Genomic DNA, 24721 nt, shown 5'->3' with positions numbered 1-24721 from the left:
CCCCCCCCCCTCCCTCCTTCCGCCTCCGGTATCAATTTTGTACATGGATTTCATATGTAACACTCACCCGGACCTAACATAACGCCCGGTCTGGATTTAACGATACCCGGCCCAAATTTGTTGTGGGACCTTGCACACTTAACCCCATGGGGAAGGTAAATGGATGATCAAACTTTAACAAATTAGCCACCAACAAAATTAGATTTACATTAAATTCTGAAAATCCACGATTTTTTTTTTAAAATCCGAGATTTTTTTGCGTTTCAATGTATACGAAGAGAAAATGTTCACAATTAAAATAAAAGATGGGCGCAAAGCTCCCTGAAAGCTTAGTATAAATATGTATTATTTAATAATAATATAAAAGCGATATTTTCTTTACGATTTCGAATAAAATGAATAAAGATACAAATAAAACCAATATATATATTCTATGTATAAACTATATATACTAAAAAATAAAATACTAAAATAGATATGATGGTACTGAAATAGAGAATATACCTGTGAACCAAAGTATGCACGGTGCTCTCACGCACAATTTTGCAGATTACTCCTTTTAACTGAATCTGGAAACAAGCACGTGACAGTTTAAAATCTGCAAGCCAGGGCTACAAAAAAGTATAAGTGGATTGGTGAAGCATAACCAAAGGCCGTTGGAACACTTCAAATTCGACCCGGTCTTAAAAATTGATCCATAACTTTCATAGTCGTGTAAATCTCTGTGCCTTCTTTAAAAAGAGGAGAAGCCTGCCTGAAGGATGAGATAAAAAACATGGAAAGCACTAATTTTTGTTTCCTAAAAAGTTCATGAAAGTCGTTTCTGGGAAGGCATTAATTTTTTTCTTTGAAGTAAGATGAGGAAAGAGTCGAGGTTGCGGGAATAAGGATCATGTTTTGTTTGTTTTTTACTACATTAAGTTTATACTTAGCAAGGGTCATTTGAAAACATATAAACCATCATCGAAAGGGACTTTCGTATATATTGTAAAAACACGCAGCTTCAATGAGAAAATTTGTCTAAAAAAATAGATTATCAATGTCGAGAAAATTAATGTTATTTTTTCCAGCTTCCCCTGTTACAACAACCCCCGGCCCCCCCCCCCCAAGTTACGCCTCTGATACCGGATGTAAAAATCAAAAATGGGCCAAAATCAGTAAACTATCAGGGAGATTTCCGATTTAAAACCCCAATTTTTCTAAGAACGGATCCAGGATCCAGATCTGCTTTTTTCCTATCTATGTCATCAGTCAATATTATTGGGTTGAAATATATTTTCGTTTTTTTAATAATATAAAATTTAAAGAAAAACTTAGATTTTTTTAGTTAAAACGCCAAAACTCATATAATGAACAATAAAAATAAGTCGAACCATGATCTTAAGACCAAGGTTTTTTTAATGAATATCATTTGTATCCATGGCAATCTTTTATTAAAAATGAAAATATGTATAACTCATAACACAAAAACTAAAGAATCAAAAATAAATGCAAAAAATGCATACAAAAATTAATCATTTGATGCCAAGAAGAGCAAATAGGCTAGAAATTTGTGACGACAAACACATTGCAGGGGAGGGAGAAGTTAGGCCGTTAACCTCTATACAACAACAACACTAAGTGTAGGACGTTCAACCCATCATGATACGACTAGCATGACTAGAGAGTATATAATACTCACGGCTCCCCGGCATTTGTATATTCATTAGAATCTACATTTTTATTCAATACCTTGACTATTTTTGAAAAATATGCAGATGAAAGAAATTGGCTAATTAAGAATTTTAGAAACTAAATAGATTTTTTTCTTTAAGTTTGGTTCGACAGGATTTTTTAACCATAGAATAAGTTTTTTTCAAAGGCGCAGGTTGGGAGGGGGGGGGAGGCTAGAGACGGGTAAATGTTTCCTTTTATCTCTTTTTTTCCTTTTTTTCCTTATATATATATATCTCTCGTTAGGAAGAAATTTAAATGTCTGGTGAGACTTTGTAGCCTCATAACTCAATTACTATTATTTTACATCAATTTACATATATATTGTGTAAATTCATAGATACGATGATATTGTGCTTTAAAGATTTTGATAAATAATTTCATAATAAATATAATAAGATATCAATTAGATATACGATTTCAACTACTGATGCACTTTTGAAAAATCTTAAAGTGGATTTAACGGTTCTGTCAATATTTCAGAAAGCTGTGACTTTCGAATACAATTTGACCTCCTAACATAATTTTATAGCCTTTTTTCTTAAATAATTTTTTGTTGGCATATACATTTTGAATGAAAAAGTAGAAAATAAACAAATCCGTAAGTTTAAAGATTGTAGAAATATAGAGGAAAACACGTTTGATTTCAAATAAAAGAAACCGAATGCTTCTCTCTCTGGTTAGTTTGGGGTGGGATTTACAGGCGCAAACCTGAAAAAAAACGATAAAATCTCTACGATTAATCAAAAACTTTTTCGGAGATCATGCTACTCTTAATTAATTTTTTTCTTAACAAGAATTTGATTTTACATCAGTAAAAACAACCCGTCTACGTGGTTCACATGTTTTGTATCTGACAAATTGTCGGTATTAATCCTTTTTTATACAAGCAAAATTGTCTTAAATATTCTAAGATACAAAAACGGAAGATCATTCTTGATATGCTGAGGAGTCGTAATTTTTTTACATGCATTAAATATGGAATTAATTGAAAATCCTATAAGATTATAATATCATTACTACTCAATTCCCATTTTCTATGGCTTTGCACAGTGCAGTTTTTCTTGAACCTCTGAGCTGGGAACTTTTGAATGGTGGATATCGGGATTAATGCTTGATCCACTCTTTTTCTTAATCTCGAGATTAAATAATACTTGTTCTTCTCTTGTTATTAATCTCCAGATTAATTAACTGATCTGGATTAAAGATATCCCATTCTAAAGTTTTCAGCTCAGCATTCATAACTATGAATTTTAAACAAATGGATGTATTTAAATCAGACTTTTGTCATTGAAATTTGATTATTTGGTTTAAATAATCAAGTAATCAAATAGCTGAAGATATCCCGAGTTATTTTGTGTTTGAATTTTTATTTACATATTTACTCATACAGTTTTTTAAAACATAATTGTAAAACTTTAAACATTACAGGAGTTATGTCGGAAGGGGTGAGAGGGGTTGGCGCCCCGCCCACGGTTAAGCATCTACATGAAATGAGTCTCTACCACGATTTTAAGCTCAAGCGGAGGAAGGTAGACTCTCGCTGCAGTAGTGATGGTAAGTAATAAGTCTTTAAAATATAGATCAGTATGTTTCGTTCTTTTAGTCACATTCGAAATTAAAAATAAGTTCGAAAAAATCGGTAACTTATCAAAATGGCTCATTTCATCACTAAATGTTTGACATGACCGTAGTCGATTTATATTATGTAGAGATTTAGACAATTACTGAGCCAGAAATAAATTGCGTCACTGTCACAAACTCTGATTTTCTATCTTTGCAACCAAACGTCGTAGACCTTAGATATTTCAAACTTTGAATTCTGTTAGGTCAAATAATCTAAGTATGAAATATCGAAGGTTTACATCTTCCGGTTGCAAACATATAGTCATTAAAAAAAAATAGTTTGTGACGAAGACTCAATTTCTTAAAGAATGAAACTCAAAAGTTTCCTTTTTGGTGGTCTATTTGTGTAGATATCAATGTTAGAATTAGAAAATGATAAGACTAATCATATAAAATAATATTTTAAAACAAAGGAATTGAGTCTTTGTCACAAACTCTGATTTTTTAAACCCTATATTTTTAGAACCCAATTTCGTAAACCTTAGATATTTCAAACTATGAATTGTGTTAGTTCAAGTGATCTTAGTTTGAAATATAAAAGATTTATAATATTAGATTGGCAAGATATGAGCATTGGAAAATTTGAGTTTGTGACAAAAACTCAATTCCTTTACAAATATAGACTTAACCCATTCACGAAGGCTATGTTCTGACACCGGGTTTCACGACTATACCCTGTTCAAAATTTCAAACTCTGATGGTCTGAATATTTACAACAAGAATTCATTAACACATATTTCTTCTCTAATCAAACAAAACATTGTACGATTAATATTTCTTTATAAAAAACTGTTATTAATTACTAATACTTTTTTGGGGTATTTTTAAAATCTAGATTTATTGTATTTATTTCAATTAACTTTATCAGCTAGGAATTTATAACCAATGCAACCCCGTGTGCACCCAAATCTTACCATAAGAAAGTAATTTTTTGATGCAGAGTTAATTCTGGTACGTCTTTTAAACCTCTCCACTTTTTTAGTTTTTATTTCACATCGGCACTAGACTTTTTATCAAATGTTGAAAGATTGACGTTATATGTAAAATACGAAATACTTGTAAGGGCATCGTATATATGTAATCTCGAAAAAATGTACAACATAGATGTAATATTACTGGATAATAGCTCTAATACTGATTTAGGTGAAAACTTTGCTGAGCTAACTAAACTATCTCCTGATCCAAGGGACGTCAGCTGCCAATCAAAGGCCGATGACACAACAGATACAAGGTCTGTTAATCTATTTTTTTTGGTCTTCATTGTTATTTACATTATTTGACAAGTATTGTTAATCAGTTATTACTATGAAGTATTAATCAACTAATTAACTAAAATAAAGCCCTATTCTTTACCTTAGCAAAACTTAGATTTTTTATTCAGGAAAGATTGTCTCTATAAAGGCAAAAACTATAATAAAAAAATACGGATGGTTTTACAAATTCTGTCGAATTAAAAAATATTGAGGTGACAGAAAACTTATCCAAGTTCAACTTTTATAAGCTCCCACCCAATCCTTCTTCCTGGTTTTAAAGGTTATAACTTTTATTTTTAGTTTTGTGGCGTCTCCTGTGCCTATTATGAGACTTAAACGTGAGTGCGATGAGTCGGAGATTGAAGAGGAGAGGGAGGCGGAGAAGAGAGTTGAAGTAAAAGAAGGAACAATCGGACATAGACTTCCCCCTGTAGTTGTAAAACAAGAGTTCTCTGGACTTGAACTTAAATCTCAGTGTGATAGTTCAACCAGTTTAAGCATATCCAAGACAAATGATCTTGATATGAGGAAGGAATTTGTATTTTCAAGAGAAACTAGCAGTGCTATAGTTGAAGTGAGACCTATGAATTCTGTTCATTCTCAAAATTTTGATGAATCTCGAGTTTCCGGAAGTACATCAAATGAAAGCACTAAACCAAGTTTTAATCCTTCTTTTTATAACTCAAAATTATACAACACTTTATCTAAGCCAAAGTCAGATGTACAACCTCCAGCTTCCAGACCTTCCGTTCAAATCACTTTGCAAAGAGGAGGAGCTGCCGCCTTTAATACTTTCCCCCGACCTGCTGAAAACATATATGAGAATATGCGGTCCAGTAATACAATAACCAGCATAAAATCTGAATACTCTCCAGCTCAGATAATACCTCAAAGCAGTGGAATGTCAGTGTTTAAAGGTGGATACTCACATTCCTCCCAAGCCTCCTCTCCTGGATCTCCAGCTCACCATCTAAAATCTCATTCTCAGCCCAACTCTATTTTGTCCCATATGTCGGAAGAATTTGAGGATCAAAAACCAAATTTTATCTCAGCAATGCAGAAACTAATTGCTAAAAACCAACAACAGTATTCAGACGGAAGAACTCCATCTCCAGGCTTTCATCGCTTCCCTCTACACCTTCCCCAATCCTCCACCAACATACAGTCTCCCCACTCACAAAGTCCAGTGCCAACGTTAAGAGGAGAGCCTTTTACCATGTCTCCATATAAAAATATGCTACACAATTCCGACCATCGAGGTCAAATGTTAAACCCTACAGGGAATAATACACGCTCATTAAATCACACCAGCCTAAACCAACCTAAGAGACCTGAAAACCCAAGTAGTTCTGGACTTCCAGGAACAAGCGTAATGTTTAGTAAATCTGGAGGAGTTAGAACAATGGTATGGAGTCCATCACCAGCTCATAGTCCAATAGACTCACCAGTCCCTCAAAACTTCGGGTTGCCGGATACTACTAGACTGAGCACTGATAGTGAACACGATATGCAGGCTGTGAAAGGTTTGGTTGAGCTGTGTCAGGTTGGAGGTCCTAGGCCACAACAACCTCAACTATACCACCATCAGGATATGTTTAATGCTATGGCCCCAACGTCTGAATTAAGGCATATCCTGCCGCCCAGTTTTAACAATGTACCTGGAGATTTCACACGTCTGCGTCCAAACCTTTCTTCTGGTTTACGGCTGGATAGACCGCATGTTGATATGGCTGAATTATGGAAAGGAAACTTAGACCAACTTCCTGCACAAGCTCAGCCAAGTGGGTCTATCTTTAACAGGGATAGTGGAGAACCTGGAAACCGTATTCTAGATGAGGATGATCAACCAATGATTTGTATGATATGTGACGACAAGGCGACTGGTCTACACTATGGCATTATAACATGTGAAGGATGTAAAGGATTCTTTAAAAGAACAGTTCAAAACAAGAGGGTTTACACTTGTGTGGCGGATGGGAATTGTGAGATTAATAAAGCGCAACGGAATCGGTGTCAATACTGTAGGTTTCAAAAATGTTTGGAAAGAGGAATGGTGTTAGCAGGTAGGTTATTAATCTTGTTTTTCCCTTTTTTAATAGCAAATAGTTTTTTAATAGCAAATAGTTTTTAAATAGCAAATAGTTTTTTTAATAGCAAATAGTTTTTTAATAGCAAATAGTTTTTTAATAACAAATAGTTTTTTAATAGCAAATAGTTTTTGAATCAATTTTGTTTCTTAGCTGTGAGAGAGGATCGAATGCCGGGAGGACGTAACTCTGGAGCTGTTTACAATATGTATAAGGTTAGATTTCGTTTTCATATAAATAAAATCAAAATATTAGATGATTGGTTTTATTTTTAGGTAAAGTACAAAAAGCAAAAAAAGCACCCTAAACCACAGATGGGACAATTTAATGTGATGTCAAAACCTTCCATGAAGAATATCGAGTTTGAACAGATGGATAGTCCAAAATCACTCCTTAACTTACGGGAAGAACAGAAAACAGCTTCTTTTCAATCGACGAGCCTTTCCTCTCCAAGCTCTCCGCATCCTGACACCATTTCTCCGTCTATAAATATTCTTAAAGCAGTTCTTACTGGATCTCAAGAGGTCAGCAACAAAAATTTTATTTTTTATTTGTATTTAGAAATTTTTAAAACATTCATCATTTTTTCTTCTTTTTGAACAGGGTTTGCCGCAATATCGACAGTTCGATAGAGCGAGACGAAGGGAACGTTATGAAGACAGCCTCCGTCTTATTCAGGAGTTAATAGACTGTGATGATTTTGAGGATATTTCAACCTTTAGGGTAAGTTTATCTTTATCTAAGTTATTAAATACCTCTTTCACATTTTCAGAAGATGATTGAGAATTTGTTATTAAACATATATTGTTCAGGACGTGAATGACCTTCTTGATCACAGCAACGCTGAACTCTCGGACAGATTAAGTAGGATTGGAGACAATATAGTTGTAAAGTTGGTTCAATGGACCCGGAGATTACCTTTCTACGAGGATATTCCTGTAAATATTCACACCAGTTTGCTCACTAACAAGTGGCATGAACTTCTTGTCCTCACCACATCGTCCTATCAGGCTATAAACGGTAGCCGGAGAATGGGAACCACGAGATCAGACGGAGAAACTGCAGAGCTCCATCAGGAGGTCAGACTTTATGCATTCGAGTTTAAAACTAAAGAATTTACTAAAATACATGAGCTCAGACAATGGTCTATCAGATTATTTATCAAAAATTTCATACATTTTTGTCAAAAATGAAATTACCAAAAATATTTCCCTATTTACCCCTTTTTTTGACTCACCCTGTATATAAACTAAACAATCCCTTAAAGATTACTATTTTCAAAAGTTAAACTTATTAATTGTCTCAGGTTGCTACCAACCTGGTAACTCTGCAAACCTGCTTAACATCAATGATGGGTCGCCCAATCACTATGGATCAACTCAGACAGGATGTTGGAAACATGGTGGAAAAAGTGACAAAGGTCATCACTTCACTCAGAAATTTCCGGCTAACAATAGAAGAATATGTCTGCCTCAAAGTTGTTGCAATGCTTACAGAAGACGGTAGGTTCCCCTTCAGATTTAAAACAACTAAACCTGCAAATTGAAAAATGTGAAGAAAAAAACGTATGAAAAGAATTGAGGTTTTGTCTCAAACTCAGATTTTCTAATCCCTATATTTGTAACACAATGTCGTGTAAAACTTTGAAATATCAAAAGACTTTCAGTTTGCTAAGATATTGGGATTAAAAATAATTCAGTTTGTGCCAAAGATTCAATTCCTTATTGTAAATTAAATTGTAGAAAATTTTCTACTAGTTGATAATAATATAAGAGATAAAACTTCGAGATTCTAATTTTCTCATCAGTGTAGAATGTTAGTAAGATATATATTCTTTGTTTAAGAAATTATCAGTATTAGCACACATATTTTTTTCTCCCTCTGCGCCAAATTCTTAATGGCTAAACTTAGTGCAATTTATTTTTTGTCAGAAAGCTTTTTTATCTCAGGTAGTAATCAAGAAATTGTATATTTACTTTTACAGGATTAGTTCAACATTCTGAACTAGAAGAGATCCACGACAGATACATGAATTGTTTGAAAATTTACACGGAATGGAATTTTCCGACCCAGCCTAACAGAGTCCAAGAGCTATTAGTCAAGCTTCCAGAGGTATGTGATAACCCTTGATATGTGTTTTTAATTTCACATTATCAAAGAAAACATTGATAATCATTATTCTTTGTTTTAGGTTCAAGAGGCTGCAGGACTTCTTCTGGTAAGTAAAATTTTGATCTGATTTTTTCTTTAGATTGCAAGGGGGGGGAGTCACTCTTTAACTTTGTATGAATTATTTTGAAGAATAAATGTATTTTGTTTAGGCAAGCAAGATGTTTTACGTTCCGTTTCTCTTGAACTCTACTATTAGTTCTTCCAGTGTCTGAGATATGGTTACCATCAATCTTTGAGAACCTGATTAATATTTTCTACTTACTTAACTTTCTTTAATCTTTGTATCTAGCCAGTTCTTACATAAACCAGTCAAGCAACCCAGTCCAGTTTTGGATTAAATTATTTGAATCTCTTAGGATCTATCATACTCTTCAAAATAAAACGTTCATGACGTATATATATTTACAAAATGGTTCTACTTATTTATACATGATGCATTTCAAATAAAAATTCGATGAATTAAGAATAAGCTTATTTTTTATTTTCAAAATTGAGTTTTTGTGAGGTTTTTGGAAGAGTAAATACATTGAAATCTGACAAATGAAGAATTTAATCTAGATTTTTTATCAGAGTCTTTTCATTGAATATAAACATCATAAAAAAATATCAATAAATAAAATTAAGATGTATAACTCGTACCAGTAAACAAACTGCTGAAGAGTTTTTTTGCTCTAGTGCAATATTGTGAAGGTTTGTCTCGCTATCTAAACACATTAACGTGTAAATGATTTTCTTCAGAATGTTTAGTGATTTTGCGCCTCTCGAGGAAGAGGGGGGGAAGCAGAGCCGTCACGAGCCCCACACAGTTTTCTCCAATCCTTCCTACTCGCAGATAGTATTTATAATGACCTAGCGCTACCCCATAAACGTTAGAATGGATATCATCTTTAAATAGTTATGCGGTGTTTTCTTGAATATCCAAAAAAACGTTGCATAACTATTAAAATATTCAATTTTTTTCCCGAAAAATTTATAAACATAATATGTATATTACTTTTATAATATTTATTCTGAAGGATAGGGGTAGCGCCAGGTCACTTTAAATACTCATCTCAAATCCAGAGGCTTGAAGACCATTTCGCGGGGCTCATGTCGTCCCTGTACCCCCTTCCTAACCTCACTAGTCCGTGCAATGAATATCCACTCAAAAATAAAAATTTCTTCACTAGGTGACTTGATTGACTTAGTTTATCATGGGCCGTGAGAGAGAATATTTTTCCCCCAGATACATGTAGCCTTTAAAAATCATTTCCGACAATCACTATTCCCTAAGTTTTAGAACTTTAAATCTAAAATTTATTTGTTATAGCAAAGGATTTTCATGAAATTAGAATGATCTCTAATTATTATATCAAAGTATTGAACTTTATATATCTCGACCGAAAAATTTTATTGCATAAACTCAACCTACAGTATTCTAGATGTTAAGAGCAGAACTTACCAGTCGATAAATTTCTTTATCACTGTATTCTGTATTTAGAATAATTTATCTACTTTGTTACACCTTTGTGGTCAAAATTTTACTATTTAAAGATGTGTTTTTTGATTCGAGTTTTGGAAGTTTTTTTAATTTATTGATTTGATCAAAACTACTAAAAAAAGATGATTTCTAAGTAAGAACTACTGATATGGGCTAAATAGGTGGCCTCTATTTTTAAAATTTCTCCGTGCTTGGATAGCTGAGGCAAGATTTATATGGATTAATGATATCTACAAAGGAAGTAGTTGAAAGTGAATTATGAATAATTCAAATCTAATAAAAATAGCTGCAAAAGGTTATTGGTCAAATAGCGAACAAAAAGTTAGAAGCTAGTTATACAAATATATTTATAATAGAAAATTAATATTTTTTTAAAAATTAAAATCTTCTGAAATTTGTATTAATGTATCCACGTGGAGTATCTGTATATATATGAATGTCTGGTTTTATTGTATAGAAGACTTTTAGTTGGAGCACCCGGTGTTGCCCAGGTTTATATTATTATGTTATAGTTACTCCCGCCAGTTACCCACGCTTGATATTAAATTATGGTTTTAGCTGAAGTATTCGGCGTTGCACGTTGAAATTTAAAAATTTCTAAAATATTTTAAAGTTTATGTCCCCTGCATAATACCCACGGGTTGCCTAAAAAAATTCAGCAACTTTGGTCAAGCAGTATATTTAAAAAATATCAGTGAAAAAGCAGCAATCTTCTTTTAACATAAATATATATAGGGGCAAAGAGCTTTCTTATATAGTAGCTGAAGTGCCCGGCGTTGCCCGTGGAACTTAAAAAAACATTTTGTTAGCCCATGTCACCCCTGGCTACCCATGAGTAGCCACAAACAGTTTTAGCCCACTCGGTCCAGCCGTTTGGCCGGCTATAGGGAACATATATGTATACATAGAGAATAGAATATAAATTAGAGGGGAATTTACTAGAAAAAAGTGTAAAACGGCAATTTTGTTGTACTGTTTCCATACTGAAGGCGTACTTCACATATTTATGCTATATAACCTTTTGGACCCTGGAATATCATTATATAGAAAATCTAAAATTAATGTTATAAAGAAAACCAAATTATGAAATAGTCTGGGTTTCATAATTGACCAATGATCATTTCAAATAGACTCTATCTATGCCTTTCACTTCACAAACGATGATTTTCCGTTATAACTATAAATCAAATGATGTTTTTTATTCACCTAATTCATTATAAAGTTTATTTAACAGCTTTAAAAAATTCGAAATTGAAATGAATAGTCTAGGGAACATACTGTATTAATGTACTCTACTGCATATAATTTGTGAACATTTAAATGATTTGTACACTTTGAACTCCCTTTCAGACTGAAAGGGACTGAAAAAATTCATACCTAGAGATTCTTTAAATTCCCCTCTAATATATATTCTATTCTCTATGTATGTATACGAATGTCTTGTTTTATTATATAGAATAAAATATTATACAGTGAGTTTTTTTAAAAACTATTACATAAAGTAAAAGTATCTGTAAAAAGGACAGAGTTTGCTCGAAAACTATATCCCGATCGTTAGTGCTATGGTCGGCACCTCCCGGCTCATCATGGCGAACAACTGGCTCAATCAAAGAGACACTCAGAAAACTTTAATTAATTTCCTAAAATGATCATCCTAGGGTTTACGTGTCTCGTACTTCATATGGAATATATTTTTTCTGAGAAAAACCAAAATTCAAAATATTAAATATTAAAAAACAATAATAAAGAAAACAATTTTGTAAAAATTAAGTTATAAATGAGCCAGTGCGTTGCCATGAAACACCTGGAAACTCAATATTTATCAAATTTTAGATTGCTTCCAGATGGGTAAAAAATACATGACTGGTTGTAACAGATCCACCTAAACAAATTGCATTAGTTTGTTTTTTTCAAAGTCCAAAAAAGTGCCTTTGTTAAAAGGAGCACTGGACCCTTTATGCATGGGTCCAGTGCACCTTGGCACCGAACCCACGCAGGGTACATTTACTTGTATTTAAACCTTTCATATAAAAAACATTAAGTCTGCTTCAGCCATTAATGATAAGATTATAAAAACTCGATCAAATTTAATTTTATTAAAGTCTTTACTATTATAAATTATGAAAGTTGATTATTCCATTGAATCCTTCAGCGAAATCATCTCCTCCATAAACTATTCTTAGAGTTGAGTATAATTCCACTTCTTTTGTTATTTTGATTTTCTGATTTTTATTGTGGAAAGTCAAATGAGTTTTAAAAGTTCTGAGAGAGCTCGGAACAGAAATTTTCTTATTTTTCGAAAAGTGCTTGATCTTTTTTCGATTGTTTATGAGACCTAGAATCTACCATCGATTTTATATTTCAGCTTGAAGATGAAGAATTTTATCAGTTTTGAAATAGCCCAGAATCAACATTTTCTTATACTTAGAATGAGATTTTGAATCTACCGTTGATTTTATATTTCAGCTTGAAGATGATCGAATTTTATCAGTTTTGAAATAGCCTAAAATCGTCATTTTCTTATAACTAGAATGAGATTTTGAATCTACCATTGATTTTATATTTCAGCTTGAAGATGATCGAATTTTATCAGTTTTAAAGGGAGTGTTAGCGAAAAATGAAAAGGGGTATAGGCTTAATGCGATAAAAAAGCGCTTTTGATCGCTTCTAATCCTACTTCTATCTGTTGCGTCTATAAGAAGAAAATTGTTAAAAACGACTAATACCGAAGAACGTAGTATCCACACAATTTCAGAAAGAGGCAACATACGACTTAGACCGTAAAAAAATCTATTTAATTTCGAACAAATCATTCAGATATTACACCCTATGGTCATCGATTATCCATCGTCACATTTTTATATAGTTGATTTTTCATAATATGTTTTGATTTTATTTCTTAAAATAACATTTAGCTTCCAACTTGTTTTCGAACATTCCTGGAAAGTATGAAAATGTCGTCTTCATTACCAAAAATCCTCGAAACAGGAATAAATGGTTTTATAAGTAACTCTCAGATCATAACAATTAAAACATATTATGAAAAATCAACTATATAAAAATGTGGCGAAAGATAATCGATGACCATAGGGTGTAGTATCTGAATGATTTTTTTGAAATTAAATAGATTTTTTTACGGTCTAAGTCGTATGTTGCATCTTTCTGAATTTGTATGGATACTATACGTTCTACGGTATTAGTCGTTTTTAACAATTCTCTCCTTTTAGACGCAACAGATAGAAGTAAGATTAGAAGCGATCAAAAGCGCTTTTTTATCGCATTTAGCCTATACCCCTTTCATTTTTCGCGAACACTCCCTTTAAAATAGCCTAAAATCGTCATTTTCTTATAACTGAAATGAGATTTTTAATCTACCCTTGATTTAATATTTTAGCTTGAAGATGAACGAATTTTATCAGTTTTAAAATAGCCTAAAATCGTAATTTTTACTCAAAATTAGATGTGTAGAAAATCAAAGGTAATCAATCATCCAACATTGACTTAAACTGTGTGTAGAATAACTTAAAAGGTATTTTTGTCTTCGGAGTGTGGGACCTGGACTGGCCGAATGGGTGGGCAAGACTAAGAGGATAGTCTTTAGAGGGATGACAAGGAGAATAAAGTGGGTCAGAGGTGGGTGGAGTAGGGGACCCCTGCAATTCTAATTTTAGCAGGAATCGTCAACAGTAATCTGATGGGTTACATGCCAAATTTTACAGGCCTTTCTTTGCATATGGATGAAAGAACAAGTACTTATAGCATAACAGCAAGGGTTGAAAAAAGCACAATGGGTTAAGTTTCCCAACTCCCATGGACTCAACATCCAAAAACCTCGACCAAAACCCTTTTTTAATAGAACCTGCGTAGTATTCTCAAGAAAAATGGTATCAGAATTAGACAACTATTAGTTAAAGAGTAAAATCCTGGCGGAGGCGAAAAATTTTTTGACTCAAAAGACTCAAAAAGAGTCAAAATTAATGACTAAAGACTAAAAATCTAGATTTTAACTTTTCACACATTATAGTTTATTAAGACAGATATTTTCCCGTCAGGACATTTGGAGGAAAGGTTATTCATGGTCTAAATTTGGGTTATAAAAAGAATTGTAACTTTTTCTTCACCTTAATCGTATACATGATAAAATGGTAAATTAAGACAACTTCTCATAATTATACAGTTCTCTCCAAAATAAAATGGTAAGTATTGACTACTTTTCAAAATATACACTACAGTGCTTCCCAAAATAAAATAATAATAATTGAAAACTTCTCAAAAATATACAGTGCTCCCCAAAATAAAATAATAAGCGTTGAAAACTTCTCTTAAATATACAGTGCTCCTCAAAATAATATGGTAAGCATAGACGACTTCTCTTAAATATTCAGTGCTCCCCAAAGTAATATGATGAATGATGACTATTTTTCATAAAAATACAGAGCTCACCAAAATAATAAGGTAAGCAAAGACGACTGCTCATAAACATACAGTGCTTTCCAAAATAAATCTTCTTTTCTCACTTTCTCTTTCTTCCTTTTTTCTCTTCTTATTTCTTCCTTCCATTTGCAGTAACATACAGTAATAAAATGGTGAAGTGAAGACGAATTTATTTAATATGCAATCTTTTTTCAAGAAGCACTTATATTTATGAATGGTAATCATCATTTACCATATTATTTTGGGGAGCACTGTATATTTATGAGCAGTTGTCTTTGCATACTATATTATTTTGGGGAGCACTGTTTATTTATGAAAAGTAGTTGTCTTTATTTACCATTTTATTATTTATGATTAAGGTGAAGAAAAAGCTACAATTCTTTTTATAACCTATATAACGATGTAATATATAATACAGCGAAGATATGATCTCCCACATTTAAACACTTCGATGTCGGTACCATGTAGTATATACTAAATCGAATTCTTTCTTTCCGATGTAGAATGTAGACATCGGTGAAACGTCCCCCAAGTAGAATGTAGACATCAGTGAGAAATAATCGCTTCAAATTATTACAACCGCGTATGCAGTCAAAACATAAACAAACAAAATGTGAACAGAGTGAACATAGCAGACGATTCTCTCTCTCTCTCTCTCTCTCTCTCCTGTCCGGTCCAAAGGCAGACTCGACTCGACTCTCGAGTTTAGTCAGTTCAGTACTAAGTTCACTGTTCAGTCAGTCCAGGTTGCTCAAATCAGATCAGTAAACCCAGCTTCAACCTTCAGTGAAACTGATCAGAGTAGTATCTCAATATTTTTTGAATGATTTGAAAAAGCTGATTTTTGAGGACTGAAATAGACCGAAGTTCAGTGAAATATCCTAATTTATATATAATATTACGCAGGTTTTTTCACCATTCTTTAAAAATGATATCACCCTGATCTGGACCTAGAAACCTGTTCTACTTGGCGTTTGTTTCCTTAGTTTTCAAGATAAAGATACACAGACTATGGTTGACACGGACACCTTGATACATCTAGTAGCAGGAGGGTATGTATTATCATTTTGAGCTACGTTTGTACCACGCGTTCCGGTTTTCTGTGGCTATACTTGTAGATGTAGGAACTTTCCGTTGTATGGTAAAAGTCAGCTGATCCAGTCAACAAATTATACGCAAATAAATGTTCTAAGCTGCCTGTCCAACAGAGGCGGCTTAAAGTGAAGGGGGGGGGGGGCGAGGGCCATCCCCCCTGGAAAAATAGGAGGAATGTTCCCCCTTCCTGACTGAACCTTCTATAGTCCTTTAAATTTTTTTTTTAAAGTTGAAAGCGGTGCCATTTAATCGTTACTCCAAATGAAGATTTTTCTTAACTAGGGTTACCCATGCAAAGGATGAGACTAAACAGAGACGATTGTACGGAATTTCTTTAGTCCGTTTTCTTGCATTGGGGTTCCTTGCTGTCCAAAACTTGTTGTTTTCCTTGCTTGATCTTTTAGTAAACCATCATAATACTTAATTAAATGTAGAAAATTTATAAACCAAGCTTCAAATTGTCACTTTTTTGGAGTTTTGGGTCGTCTTTACAGTCTCATTATTTGTGGGTAACCCTGTATATAAAAATCCAAGATTTATTAGCACATCTTCCTCAGCTTGCCATGGTCTTGACATAAAAATTACCAAATTTCCTGTATAGAATTCCAGGGGGATTTTTTATCAGGAGGATCATAAACTTTAGAGGTAAAAAGAGAAGAGGGGGGTACAAGGGAAAAATTAGTTATTTCCTAGAGAATGATTTCGTACCCCCTCGATCCTATCAGCTTTTTAATTAATCTTACATGACCAAAGTTTGATGCATGGTTGCAGCGTACAGCCCTCAAGCCTGTCCTATGCAGCGGCGCTCGTCCCCCTTGCATGTTCTAGCCACAGCGCTCGGCCCATTCATTTACTAAACCTAACCCAACCCTTTAGTAATAACAAAATTAATAATTTAATAATTATGTTAAAAATGCTTGAAATTGGGATTATGATACAGAATTGATAGGAATGGGTCGGAGTTTTAAAAATCGGAAACTCTACTATAGGACTGATCATAAACGTTATTTCATTTATTTTCTTCAAAAAACAGCTCTTTGGTTTAAAAACACACCTTTAAACCAATGCGATTTCACTTTAAACCTTACTGATCCTTGAATGGAAAACAAATTTCCTGCATAAAATAGTGAGAACAAAAATCTTGGAAAAATTATGTTTGAACAGCTTTTGAGTTGGGTTCTACTAGAAGAACTAGAATGCTGCTTCCATATAGCATCTAGAACTCAATTTTTGGAGCCCTTATTATTTATCACATTAATCAATCTTCAGTAAAGTGGAGGGTAGAGAAGGAATATTAAGTTCAGTTGACTTTGTGTCTGCAATTTTCCAATTAAATTGTTAAAATTTATTTTCAAAACATTTTTTTTTCAGAGTTGGTGGTACTACAGGAGCTATTCTAACATGCCCGCTGGAAGTAGTGAAAACTCGTCTTCAATCCTCCAACTCTGGGTTTGAAACTAGAATTCCTAATAATGGTACGGGTAGTGCCAAAACATCATCCGGGAAATCTTTGATTAACAAGTACTGGTCCAGGATTGATAAAGTGACCTGCAGGCCAATATTTGGCTCTCATTACAGAATTCACCTTTTAAGTGGAGGCAGTGGACACTTTGGATCCTCTTCTCCTCTTCTTTTCTCAACTCAATACCATCCTTATCAACCGGAGAAACCTAAGCTGAACGTTTTCTCCGGCCGAACTACTCAGCTAACACTCCCTTCAAGCATGAATGTACACACTGTGCCTAGTCCGAGTAAACCTAATAACACTCTAGGTGTCTGGGATTGCTTGAAGTAAGACAACTTATATGCATAAAAGTTCAGTTTATTTGATGGGTTTATTTCTTCCTTTAATAATGATAATAATAGTGAGTGACAAATAACAAATGTATAAAAATGTATCATGTATATATAGCTTTATAGACCTGATAAAGATATGTATTTTAAATTAAGTTTAATATACGTCTAGGGGTAATTACCACCTTTTCCCAAAAAGTTTTAGAAAAAAGAGTGAAAACTATTCTACATAAGAATGTTTCATTTTAATTTATTTTGATAAAAAATTAACAGTAATTAACGATTTAACCCTATTAAGGCACATTTGGCTTAATGAGGGTCCACGAGGCCTTTTCCGTGGATTGGGACCAAACCTGGTGGGCGTAGCCCCTTCTCGGGCCATCTACTTTTGGAGTTACTCAACCACCAAGCAGGCTGTGAACTCACGGTTACCTAAACCTAACCGGGATACTCCGTTTGTTCATGTTATTTCTGCTGCATCGGCAGGTATGGATAGGTTTATTTTTCAAGCTATAATAAACTCTATTTGAGCATTAACTTTTAAAGCTATTTATATGGGTCTGGTTGTTAAATCTAGAACAAAAAGCTAAATTTATAATAAAGATATCCAAGTATTTAAATTCTTTTATTTTCCATATTTGAATTAGTATACTAGACTGTTTACAAAACTATATTTCATTTAAACCCTTTATAATCAGGTTAGAAATATCGAGATTAAACATTGATTAATTTGATTCAACGCGACTATTTCACAAAATAGATATGACTTCGGGACCGTAGAAATCGTAGAGTTCTAGAGTTATATTTAATTTTTAATTAAGAAGTTTTCATTTTTCACAAAGAAAATGGGGTACTAAAAATTGCAAGCGTTGATTACCTCTTTTTTGATTATTTTTCCTTGAATACTTTTATTTTCCACTACTTAAATAAATGCAGTAATGAAAAGCCTGTGCGTAAACATACCTCAATTAATATCGGGGTTCGGTTAGACTGAGGCGAACCAATTTTCATTTGTTCTTAGGATTTGTGTCTTCCTGTGCTACGAACCCCATCTGGTTGGTAAAGACTAGACTGCAGCTGGACCGGTCAGAGGGTGGATTCTTCTCTGTGATTAAAAATATTCATGCTGAACAGGTGATACTTTTTTTTGTTATCTTTTGAAACAACACAAAACTCTGATAAACTAAGATTAAGCAGATTAGCCATGTTTAATGTGTAAATTCATACGGGAAAAATCGGTTTTTTTTCAGTTGGGCAGGGACGAAATTTTCTATTTATTGAGGGGGGGGGGGTGACGGAGTTCGTTAAATTTTTAATTTTGATAAAAATACCTTTTGTTGGCACATGTAAAAGACTGTTTAATACACAAGACATATTAGATTTCGTTTTTTTCGCTTAATATTAATGTATTTGAATTTTGACGCCGAAGCTGCGAATCTATGCAGAAATCCTATGACCTTGATTGAAGATATTTATACACATACTTATACTTATATATTTATATACGCTTTTTTTAAGTATTCAAAATGTTTATTTTTAACTGAGATTAGTTACAAACAAGCCTTTAAACGAACCGTTAATCCGAACCGTGAAAACGAATTTCACTCAATAAACTGAGTGTTAATTTATATTCGAACTACAGGTAGCCAAGAAAACTTCTTCGTATTTGAAAACCTAATTCCGTTGCAGGGGCGTATAATAAGGATTTTCTGGGGGTTGGGGGGTAAGTTTTAACATTAGCGATTTCTTTCCCCCCCCCCCCCCCCCAAAGACCATGTACAACCTCATTGATGATGTATATCAAATTATGGGTTTTAGCTGGGTTTAATTTCAATTTTCCAATAATTTCTGGGATTAACAAACTCTATAAAAGCTTCCTTTACCACCTTCTTAATTTATACCCTAAGATTGTCCATTATAAATTGAGACTTTTTAAACAGCTTATGAATAAATTTAAAACTTGCTTTTTTACTTCTGAAAATTTAATTCTAAATAACTTTGATCTTTAAACTTTTTATCCCCCTCCCCCCCCCCCCCCTCCAGAAGAGCTTTAAACCTAATTTGACATAAAATTGCAAATACGCTACTGCATTAAAAAATTATCTGCGCGAAGACACCAGTTCTCGTTAGATCACTGAAGTTAAGCACACTTGTCCACAGCTAGTAACTGGATTGGTGTCCAGACTGGTGTTCACGGGTTAGATTCCCGTACTCCACACACACCTGTGGGTTCAAAAACATCTGGTTAAGCAGCTATGACCACCACCTGACGGATGTAGGAGGGCTGTCAACACGAAAGAGAGCGTGCTTTCTACTCAACATGAAAGAAGCTTGAAATGGATTGATCCAAGTGAATGATGATGAATAGGGGAATGGTGGACAAGCAGGGAGAGTCTATAGTTGCCAGCTATAGGTACCTGGGGGGTATCCAATCCGGGCCTACAAACGCTTGGGAGCAATGAGTGTGATGTTTCCTATCTGTTTTGCACCCGGGCCTCATTCCAGTATATCAGAAGAATTCCTGCACTCTATATTCTTAGGCCTAAGAAGCCCTTAAGCAGCTGGAATCTTGTCAACCCTCTTCTCAGAATGAATGAAGCGTGGATGGATGAATGTGCAGCCAAAATTACCCCTGGTAGATCAATATAAACCCAGACAACACCAACTTTCGCAATAGAATAATTCCGAGATTTGATCGTAACAACCCGATCATGTCCTGGGGACAAAAAAATCTCTTTAAAAAGTTTTATGTTACAAAGCGAAGATACTTACAGATAGAGCCCCAATTAAACGATGAAATGGAAGATGGGCTTCAAAGCGCCCTAGCTAGTATAATAAATAATAATTGAGGTTTCCACGAATCAGTCAATTCTCTTGCGCAACAGTTGCGTGGTTTTGCACGAAATGTCATTTTTTGCACGAAATTCCGCATCATTTACGTATCAATACGAAACCAGTTCTGCACGAAATTGCACATTCATTCGAAATAATTTTTATTGCACGAAATTTCGCATGAATACGAAATTTAAGTCAGAATTTTTTCATGATATTGCGCATGAATACAGGTCATTTTTGCATAATTTTGCACTCCCCATGAATACGAAAAATTTAAATTTTTGTACAGCAGTAATGTGCATGAAAACGAAATTAAGGAAATATTTGTTGCATCCATATAGTCCATATAGTGCATAAATATGAAAGACTTTAATATTTTGACAGTATGGTGTGAATTATGTTTCAGTAAAAAACAACTTCCATCTTACCCTGCTCGTCTTCAAGTTGATACCGGACTGATGATAAGTGAATGTGATTATTATTAATTAATTCGTGAGTTATTCAGTTACTATTAATTATTAACAAAATTTTACACATTAAGAAAACTCGATCCCTTCCATCTTCTCTATTTCGCGAAAATAAAACAAATGGAGCTCATATTTTTAAGTGTCAAAACTGAAGGATATTCAGGGATGTATAGGGATCTAGAATCCCCTCCCGCCAGGCCTTTTATCTTAAAAAAATATACTTCTAATTTTAAAAATATATTTATATATAATTCTAACTTTAAAAAAATCATTTATGTCCCTTACATTCATTTTCCACAAAATTTTAATCCTAAAACATTTCTTAAAAAACTGGTAGAAAACAAATGATATTTTATTTGTTTAGGGTAAGTAAAAAAAATGTGATTAACGGCGTCTGGTACAAAATTGTAACGTTAAATATTTCCTAAAAAATTCGCTAAACTTTGTTGCCTTCAGACTCAAAAATTCAGAAAAGCAAAAATGTGTATTATATATTTGTGTCAAATTCTAAACTTATCAAGATTGAATCACGGGATCAAAGAAAATTCGTTTAACTGTAAATAGAAAATTCACAATTATCAGCTCTGGTCTAGCTTCGGACCCTGGTGAAAGTGAATATTAAAACTGATAACATTAGAATTGTACAAAGATACATTTTTGCACCAGACACCGCTAATCAAACTTTTTTTTACTTATCCTTTATATAGAAAAGTGAGTTAACAATATAGTGGTTAAATTTACAGGAAATAAGTTCTACAATAAATATTCGAGCTGAAGTGATCATGTAAGTTAGGTTTTCTAGCATTGGGTCTAAACTGACATGATGAAACTTATAATTATATCACAAGTTTTCTAATTTAACTTTAATTCAGGGTATTGCTGGTTTCTGGAAAGGAGTAACTGCGTCGTGGTGGGGAATAAGTGAAACGATGATTCATTTCGTCATCTACGAGTTTCTCAAGAAAACCCTGGACGAGCAAAGAAGGAGGAGAAAAGATCAAGAAAAAACTATGGAGGATTTCGTCGGATTTATGTTATGTGGAGCAACATCTAAAACCTGTGCAACATGTGTTGCATATCCACATGGTTAGTTATTACAATTTAAGAGTTCCAGAAACCGTTCAAACAACTGAAACTTTTTCCACGTCAATAACTATTTGCTCGTATTTAGAAGTTGCCAGAACTCGCATGCGTGAGTCAGGAAAGAAGTACAGATCTTTTTGGCAGACTCTGGTTTTAGTGAACAGGGAAGAGGGCCGGCAAGGGTTGTATAGAGGTCTTGGTACTCAGCTTTTAAGACAGATACCCAACACAGCCATTATGATGGCAACATATGAGCTCACGGTCATTGTTCTCACCAACTATGTGCGGTTAGTATTAGTAAATATTCAATTTATAATACAAAACATGTACTACGTTATCCTTTGGTTTTCTATTTACATGATCTTTTTGGGTGTTTTTATATAGTCTAATAATACTTCAAACATTAGTACAGAAAATATGGTTAAAAATGTTCAACTTTCTCCTTCTCTCTTTCAGTTAGTAAATCTACAAAATCTTGGTTGTGAAATACACAATTTGTATAAAGTGTAAATTTGTAAGTGGTACCTAGTTCTTTTCTTAAACATGTAATTAATCCCTTTATTATTGCAGGGAAAGACGTTCTAAAGAGATGAATCTACAGCAGATCTCCAGCAATAATCGCCAATAATTTAAACTTGTGCACATTCACATATACATACACAACTTGGCCAAAAATTTTCATATGGATAGATTTGCTGCAATTGGCTGGGAATTGTAATTTGTAAAATGAAAATTCATTCGTGGTAATTCATCTTATTACAGAAGAATTCACATTTATTTGAAATTAAAAATTCATCAGAATTCTATTTAGTTTTTTTAAGTAGAAGCAAAAGTGTGTATTTGTGAACCATTGTTTGTGATAAATGATATTAAAAATAGCTGTTGATATATTCTTATATTTTATAGTGATTGAAACATAGGAGTTGTAATGTTTCTTAAGTAAAGCTTTCATTTTTCTATCGTACCATTCTAAGATGCATTGTTAATGTTTTACTGAAACAGTAATATAAAGTTTTAAGTTTCTTCTTTATATTTATGTAGGTAGGTTAGCTACAGTTAAAATTCGACTGCTTCTAGGTGGTCCTAGTATTGGATGTTATTGCAATTACTAGAGATGTTCTTCCTCTGTGCGACGCGATGAGTCCGAATTTTATAAATACTGTCTGATTTGAAAAGTTATTTAATATAAACATTACGGTTATTCAGGTTGAGCTCCGATTAATTTGTCGATAATGTTTTTATTTGTATTTGCATGATAATAAATTTGATGCTTTAGGGGTAAAAATAAGTTTGATAATCAACCATGAAAGAGGATAGCTGCTTTTATCAACCATGAAAGTGGATAGCTGCTTTAATCAACCATGAAAGAGGATAGCTGCTTTAATCAACTATGAAAGAGGATAGCTGCTTTAATCAACCATGAAAGAGGATAGCTGCTTTAATCAATCATGAAAGAGGATAGCTGCATTAATCAATCATGAAAGAGGATAGCTGCTTTAATCAACCATGAAAGTGGATAGCTGTTTTAATCAACCATGAAAGAGGATAGCTGCTTTAATCAACTATGAAAGAGGATAGCTGCTTTAATCAACCATGAAAGAGGATAGCTGCTTTAATCCACCATGAAAGAGGATAGCTGCTTTAATCAACCATGAAAGAGGAAAGCTGCTTTAATCAACCATGAAAGAGGATAGCTGCTTTAATCAACCATGAAAGAGGAAAGCTGCTTTAATTAACCATGAGGAAAGCTGCCTTGTCTTTTCTTTGGCTTTTGGATACATTTTGATGACTGGAAGCGTTGACTCCTGTTTCATTAAAGGATGAGGTGTCATAAAATAACAAAAATGTTCTATTCCGGGGTTAAAAACCAAAGTTTTTTTGTGAGAATTTTTATTTTAGTCCATTTAGAACGAGATAAATCTTCGTGAGAAACATTTAATCTTTTTTAGCCTAGATCTCTCAGAAATATAAAACGATATTTTAAACATTAAAACATTAGGTACAGAGTGTTCCAAAAAACATGGGAATTCAGTGACGAATTGGATATCGTCTTTGTTATGAAATAGCATTGTAATACCTCATTTCAAAAGCCATAATATTATTATGTCTGCTAGAGTTTATTTATGAAAAGGGTAAAAGACTGTAAAGATGTGTCTATAATGTCTCCGCAAGATGAATAGTGAAGACGGACAAGTTTGTATACTGCAATTTTCTTGTTTTTCTAAGTACAACCGTATGCAGTCAAAACATAAACAAACAAAATGTGAACATAGCAGACGAACCTCTTACAGAATACAACTTTCTCAGTAGGTATCACTACACTAAATCAAAGAATTATTTAAAAAGACGATATCGAATTCGTCACTGAATTCCCATGTTTTTGGGACACCCTGTACCTCCCTGGAAAATTGATAAACTGAATAAAATGTGATGAGAATTAGATGATGTGTAAAATTTGCTAACTAAAATGTAGGGGATTGATTCACATTCTTTCTAGTGTTTCTGATCCTATAAAAAAACTCTGGCGCGTGTCTATACATAAATTTTTTCCACCCTGTCTTCACTTTAAATAACAAAACAATCAAATGTTTCACAAGAATTAAAAAATTTACCTCATAACAAAAGGTTTCCCCGATTATCTATGGGGAAGTTCTAAAGTATAATTTAGAAACACAATTTATA

General features: G+C 33.4%; 2 protein-coding genes across 3 annotated transcripts in view; both read left to right on the top strand.

Annotated features, from left to right (window-relative positions):
* Positions 1 to 9328, top strand: part of LOC111702698 (hormone receptor 4) — a 15967-nt gene extending 6639 nt beyond the window's left edge. Inside the window, exons 2-12 of one of the 2 annotated variants that reach the window (XM_023474465.1) lie at positions 3145 to 3270; positions 4483 to 4570; positions 4893 to 6655; positions 6833 to 6894; positions 6961 to 7203; positions 7283 to 7402; positions 7492 to 7758; positions 7986 to 8181; positions 8664 to 8791; positions 8871 to 8897; positions 9001 to 9328. In XM_023474465.1, coding sequence (XP_023330233.1) covers positions 3150 to 3270; positions 4483 to 4570; positions 4893 to 6655; positions 6833 to 6894; positions 6961 to 7203; positions 7283 to 7402; positions 7492 to 7758; positions 7986 to 8181; positions 8664 to 8791; positions 8871 to 8897; positions 9001 to 9063 — 3078 coding nt within the window. In that variant the 5' untranslated portion in view covers positions 3145 to 3149 and the 3' untranslated portion in view covers positions 9064 to 9328. Of the gene's footprint in view, positions 1 to 3144; positions 3271 to 4482; positions 4571 to 4892; positions 6656 to 6832; positions 6895 to 6954; positions 7204 to 7282; positions 7403 to 7491; positions 7759 to 7985; positions 8182 to 8663; positions 8792 to 8870; positions 8898 to 9000 lie in introns of both variants that reach the window. The other variant, XM_023474464.1, reaches the window with a different exon arrangement.
* Positions 9329 to 15449: 6121 nt separating this feature from the next.
* On the top strand, positions 15450 to 23313 carry LOC111702697 (mitochondrial carrier protein Rim2). Its single transcript, XM_023474463.1, has 7 exons — positions 15450 to 15817; positions 17232 to 17651; positions 17953 to 18140; positions 18676 to 18788; positions 21829 to 22042; positions 22128 to 22326; positions 22610 to 23313. Exons 1-7 carry the CDS (start codon positions 15777 to 15779, stop codon positions 22665 to 22667), a joined length of 1233 nt encoding a protein of 410 aa, XP_023330231.1. The 5' UTR covers positions 15450 to 15776; the 3' UTR covers positions 22668 to 23313.
* Positions 23314 to 24721: the final 1408 nt, after the last annotated feature.

The sequence above is a fragment of the Eurytemora carolleeae genome, unplaced genomic scaffold, assembly GCF_000591075.1.
Source record: "Eurytemora carolleeae unplaced genomic scaffold, Eaff_2.0 scaffold7, whole genome shotgun sequence".
Lineage (NCBI taxonomy): Eukaryota > Metazoa > Arthropoda > Copepoda > Calanoida > Temoridae > Eurytemora > Eurytemora carolleeae.
This window is presented reverse-complemented; position numbering and strand designations above follow the sequence as displayed.

Coding starts and splice junctions, on each gene's coding strand:
- LOC111702697 (XM_023474463.1), top strand. CDS start 15,777: ATGGTTGACACGGACACCTTGATACATCTAGTAGCAGGAGG. Junction 18,141..18,675: donor TATTTCTGCTGCATCGGCAG/GTATGGATAGGT, acceptor ATTTGTTCTTAG/GATTTGTGTCTTCCTGTGCT. Junction 22,327..22,609: donor GTTCTCACCAACTATGTGCG/GTTAGTATTAGT, acceptor TTATTATTGCAG/GGAAAGACGTTCTAAAGAGA.